The 6,133-nt window shown below is 40.9% G+C and overlaps 1 protein-coding gene across 1 annotated transcript in view; it reads right to left on the bottom strand.

The window, feature by feature from the left end:
* ABRACL (ABRA C-terminal like) overlaps positions 1–4,634 on the bottom strand; it is a 6,330-nt gene extending 1,696 nt beyond the window's left edge. The window contains exons 1-2 of the mRNA XM_014518537.1: positions 4,567–4,634; positions 361–427 (exon numbers count right to left, since the gene is read on the bottom strand). Of these exons, the coding sequence (XP_014374023.1) occupies positions 361–421 (61 nt within the window). The 5' untranslated portion in view covers positions 422–427; positions 4,567–4,634. The remainder of the gene's footprint in view (positions 1–360; positions 428–4,566) is intronic.
* Between the last annotated feature and the right edge of the window lie 1,499 nt (positions 4,635–6,133).

Below are 6,133 nucleotides of genomic sequence, written 5' to 3' on the forward strand. Positions count from 1 at the left end.
TTAGTTCAGTAATTACTCCAAAGGAAGAGTACAGTTTCCTACACTGCCTGGGTTCAGACTGGAACACTTCAACCCAAAGACCAATTGTTAAATCCCACCACCACTGATATCAGTGGGAGTTTTGCTATTGATCTCAAATGGGACCAGGATTTCATCCAAAGGTGCCATCCTGAGCTGGTTTATGCACTGGCTTACCTTTCTGATCTAGGCATCCCACTATGGGTGGTGCCACTGAAAGTTAATCATATATAGTCTTTGAGAGACCTGAGCTTAAGCTTGCTTGGCTGACAAGTGCTGCCAGGTTCATAAACTGATATAGTATGACTATGCTTCAAAGATCAATGAGATTACAATACTTACTTTTGGTCCCCAGTCGCCGAATCTCCTCAATTAAGAGGTTTATTTCATGTTCCACATTCATTGTTGTCTAAAAATAAATGAAAAGTAAGTTATTCGGCGTAAATCCACAATTTCCATTAACAGACACACAGTTGCCCACTCTCGGCTCACAATACTGAACACTGTACTTAAATCCCCATATCTTGTAGATAGTGCTTATGTAATAACCTCAGGCATTATTTTTAAAAACAGTAGATCTCTAATCTTCCTGATTATAAAGGGAAGTTCGAATATGTGGCCCAATTGCAATTGTGTAGTCTCAAAGACCAGAAGCTGAGAATCCCAAAAATGTTAAAAATATTTTATTTGTTTAAAGAAACTTGTGAGGTTTTTAAGCCACTGTTAGGATTCTGTGGAACTAATTCATAATTTCTGAACATCTGAATATGGCAATACCAAACATATCTGATGGGCTGTTTCATTAGACCAGGAAAGAACCCACCAAATTCACAAGTGCCACAATACAAAGCAATTCCCCTGGCCAAAGCAGGCTAAATCATCAGAAGGTTCTCCTTTGCTTTCTCCCAGTCAGCTGCCCATCAAAGAAGACATACCGCATGCTTAAATTTACTACTAGATCATACAGTTGACAGATAGTCCTTCAAACTTCCCTGGCTGTTTCACCCTGTTGCAGTTTTCTATGTCCTGCCAAGCTGTCTGGTTTTTCTGTTTGCAGTATATTGATTGAATATACATACAAACAACATGTGCAAAGTATCATGAGCAAGTACAAAGAAGTCAGAGTATCTGCAAAACTATACCTTCAACATGACATAGCCATACCTCCCCTGTGAAAACGCACCCCCATACAGCCACACCTCTTCCTCAGAATCAAAATTAAAAAGGTTGAGCTAGAGTAGCTAGAATCTGCTCAAGGATCTCCTTCAAACCTTGAGTGTCCCAGATAAGGCTAAGCCCTGGCCTAGTTCCTGCCTGCTCCAGTTCTTGCCCTAGTTCCTGCCTGCTCCAGCCTTGATTTGTCTAGCCTGACCCCCCTCCTTCCCCTCAGTATTTTGACTCTGGGCCTAGCCTGGGCTTATTATTTAGACTTTGATCCTGGCTCAGATCCCAGACCTTCAATCCTCCTCTAGCCATTGCTCTAAACTATCTACACCTTGGTGTTTGATCTAAGGCCCAATTCTGTAAGATGCTGTGCACCTTTTAAAATCATGCTGAGTCCTCAGTGTGCAAGACAATGACAGTGTGCAATGACATGAGTCTCAACATCTTACAAGGTTAGGCTCAAATCATATGCTCATAAAGTATAAGAAATGGAGCCTTAGAGGTTATGTGGGATACATGACAAAGACCAGGTCATCTACCATAATACTGTTAAGAGAAAGTCTATACAATACAGTGCTTAAAAGGCTAGTGATAGCTGGCACCTTGTCTACGCCAGCAAAACTGAACCAGCTGTAACAATGGTCAGGAATTAGGCATCTGCCCTACTGGGGACAGTGATGTCAATAATTATTTTCATTCATAGTGATCCCAGAGAACTATTAGAAGGCAATATTTGGTCTGGTATCTGTACTGTAAAACTCTCTTGATCTGGCTTTGAAGCGCAACCCCCCTTTGCATATCACGCATATCAGTGTTACACAACAATTTAGGGCAGGAAGTAAAGAGGCACTTACTAGTTAGAAAGACTGTAATTGCCTAAAGTGTTATTTAGCTAACCCAATGCTATATGCACAAGTTTTCAGGATCTCTCATACTTTGTCTAAAAGTCAGCAGAAGCAACAGCACAGTCATTTTGCACCATGCTGATGCATTAAATGACAATCACAGAAAATTGACAGAATCTGCACCATTTCCTGCAGTACCTGGGGTTTTCTGGGAAATCACTTGTGGTAAATTAAGCAGCTTAATTTGTAAGAACTGAAAAGATCACAACAGGAAGTGCTGTGAAAAAAAGCAAGTAAAAGAAACCTGACCGGACAAGTTCACTATTTTGAGAGCTGTATTATCTCACCAAAATCTGAGCCTTTGAATGACCCAGAAGTCAAGATCAGTTCTTGGAAAAAGGTTGGGGAACCACTTACCTCTCCCCCAAGAATAGCCTGGATGTATATTTTGAAATTACTGATGTTTTGTTAAAAATGGTTAACTCATTTGACCAGGTCTGATCAAGTGTTCAGACAGAAGTCTGAACTGATGGTCAGAAGGATGCCTTTTGCTCCTTTTGTGTGTGAAGTCATATCAGCACATTTTGATGCTTTTACTATATTGAACACCTTCAGCACACAAACCAAATCCCACTATGTAAGAGCAGACTATATTATTTTCTTGGTTACAAACCAAAAGAATCCAGCTACTTTCAATTAACAAGTAATTTAAATTAATAGAACTAGGCTTATTTATGAAACCAACTAGCTGAAACAAATAGCTCTTCCACCCTAACTACTAGCACATATTACCATCCAAACAAAAGCCACATACAAGGTACACATGGCTCTAGAAATGTCACTACTATCGTTTTTGAATTTTTTAAATCGTTTTTGGGTTGTTTCTATGTTTTATAGGTCTGTGAAAGAGGCAGAAAAGACCAGAGAAGCTGAGAGGCGACACATTAAAGAAGAATCAGATAGTTTAAACCAGTGGGAGTGCAACCCTAAGAGACTCTACATTTTGGGCAGAGTGCTATCTGAAAGGGTTTGGAAGCTGTGAGCATTAAAGCTTTCTCCAATATCCAGAGAAACAGAACTTTTTACCAGTTTTGTGGATAATTAGGATAATATCAAAGCTATCTTGCTCCATCATAATTTTTCCTTCCCACTAGAAACAACCTGCAACAGCTCAGGGTCAAATGGGTAATAAAAGCTTAGCAGTAGTTACATCTCCAAAACCTGTATTACATATATCAAAGCAAGAAGGGGAAGAAGTTAGTTGAGACATCCCAGGTTCAGGTTTCAGACTTTGCGTCTGTATTTTTTCACATAAATGGGAGCCAGCTTGATCTACAGTTACTGAAATAACAAACATGGGAATAAATAATTTTTGTGGGGTCATATTTTGTTATCACCAATTGTAAGTAATTCCTCTTGTGCTGAGGGCTGATTAGAAAAAAGTCAGCTCCACAACTTGTGTGCCTTTATAGGAAGATAAGCCTCTTACACAAGCATGAGGAACCCACACTTCCTCCTTACAACAAGAGAACATGATTTATCATAAATATGAAAGAGGATACAGTATTGCAAATGCTGTACAGCAGTCTAATCGCATATGCTGCAATGCTACCACCTCTTCAAAATGTGTTTTAAATTAAATGGCAACACAGTTTCATAGTTTTAATTATGAAATACTAGGCTGATGGTATAAATAAATTCGACTTCATTTCTGAAACTTTCTGCAATAAAGAAATACTTAGAATTGGACAAGACACAGAAGAACCCAGGACCCCTGCTCCAAAGAGCTCACCAACTAAGGAACAATTTTCAAACATTCCCAAGTATAACCCTCACTTCTGTGAGTAGCATCAATGATTTCTATTTAAATAGCACTATTTAAAATGAATTTAGGATGTCTATCACATGCCACCAATCAGGAAGAACACCTTGGACCCAAATCCAAAACCACTTTTTTGTGCAGGCTCCTACTAAGGTCAAAGGAAATTGTTGAGGATATGATTGGGGAAATAGATCCAATGTTTACATTTTAAGCATACTTTAATATTGACTTTATTTTGGTGGAAGTCCTGTGTACCAAATCTCAAAGTAGAAGTCAAGCCTAAACCTATTGAGACAGCCAACATAATTTTCACTAGTCACTACAAAAACAGAATTTCACTTTGCCTCCTAAAAATTTATCTAGGAGAAAAATACAATACTACATTGTCAACATATCAGGAAGCATGCTGATTTTGTAGTCCACTGTACTTAGCTTTTACCTTTAAAGTAACTGAAGTTATGATTACATGATGTAGTGCTCATTTTAGATTAATAGACCACTTCTATTCCCATTGAATCTCATTGATCTGTGGAACCAGAACTGGGTTTTTAAAGTTACCTATATCATACAGAGCTATACTGGTGCAAAACTGCAGAGCTATAATCCATCCAGTCCCAAGCCATTTACCACAGCAACATCTCAATCCCCATACTAAGATCTCCTAGGATAGACTTAAATTCCTCCCAAAATCCTAATGAAGTAAATAGGACACTATACCTGAAAGCCTGCTTTCTTGAAAAGCTTGTTGCAGGACCAGGGCCCAAAAAGTCTATTTCAAGAGATGCCTGATCAAGCCAACAAAAAAAATTCAGTTATTAAGATTAGACATTGTGTCAGAGTGATGTAGCTGTGGCTGTAAGGGAATTATGCGAGAGGTGAGGATTTCTTAGGGTGATAACTTTTATAGGATCAGCTGCATAGCTGAGGTAACTCTGCATATTTACACTATGTTACACTTGGGAATGTTTGAAATATCATTCCTCAGCTGATGAGCTCTTTGAAACAGGACCTTGTCTTCTTCTGTGTCTTGTCCATAGAATCACAGAAAGTTAGGGTTGGAAGGGACTTCAGGAGCTCATCTAGTCCAACCCCCTGCTCAAAGCAGGACCAGCCACAACTAGATCATCCCAGCCAATACTGAGTATTTTTAATCTCCAAAAAATTGAAGAAATGAAGCAGAACACACTCCTTCCCTTTGCTAAGCATTTAATCATTAAAACTATGAACAGCATTGCCTTTTAAGTTAAAGCACATTCTGAAAGATGTGGTAGAATTACAGCATATCCCATGTATGGGATGGTTTGGAAAGGGGTGATCTGCCTCAGGAAGGGGGTTGGAGTAGTTAACCTGATGACTAGAAAATGGTTAGAGGGCTGGGGAATATGAATTATGAGGAGAGGCTGAGAAAACTAGTTTGGAAAAGAGAAGACTGAAATAATAGCAGCCTTCAACTCCCTGAAAGGGGGTTCAAAGAGGATGGAGCTGGACTGTTCTCAGTGGTGACAGATGACAGAACAAGGAGCAATGGTCTCAGGTTGCAGCAAGGGAAGTTTAGGTTAGATATTAGGGAGACAAGGTTCTTTGGGTAAATCTGATATCTTTTATTAGACCAACTCAAATAGTTGTAAATTCTTCTGCGCAAGCTATTTGGGACAATTACCCTTCATCTGGCAGAGGAAGATATTATGAAACTTTCACATGAGGAGGGTAATAGAGCACTGGAACAGGTTACCCAGACAGGCTGTGGCATCGCCATCTTTGGAGGTTTCCAAGCCCCAGGCAGATGAAGCCTTGGCTGGGACAAGGTAGTTGGGGCTGGCCCTGCTTTGAGCAGAGGGCTGGACACAGTGACCACCTGAGGTCCCTTCCAGCCCCCATTGTCTAGGATCCCCTGCCCTCTGGCCTTAGGGACAGAAGTTGCACATAAACCCATGGGTGACTGGTGCCTCCTGAGTCAGGGGGGCACTTGCGTGGGTCAGGGCAATTGGCTGTGGGGGAAACCCCCCCTCCCCCAGTCATCGCGATCGGCTGTGGGGGGACTGCGGGGATTGCTTCTCCTGGCACCCCCACTCCCCAGCCAGTGCTCTCGGGGGGGCACCAGTGCTTTTGCCTGCCCCCACGTTGCCCATCAGGGAGTGCACCAGTGCTCTCAGGGGGTGCATGTGCACCCCCCTCCACATCATCACTGCGTAAACCAGATGAAGTGATCAGAAACTGGTTTAAACCTATAACAAAACAAGCTCAGGGCACATAAACTGATTTCAAAATAGCCCAAATGGTTTAA

The sequence above is a fragment of the Alligator sinensis genome, unplaced genomic scaffold (assembly GCF_000455745.1).
Source record: "Alligator sinensis unplaced genomic scaffold, ASM45574v1 scaffold542_1, whole genome shotgun sequence".
Taxonomy (NCBI): domain Eukaryota; kingdom Metazoa; phylum Chordata; order Crocodylia; family Alligatoridae; genus Alligator; species Alligator sinensis.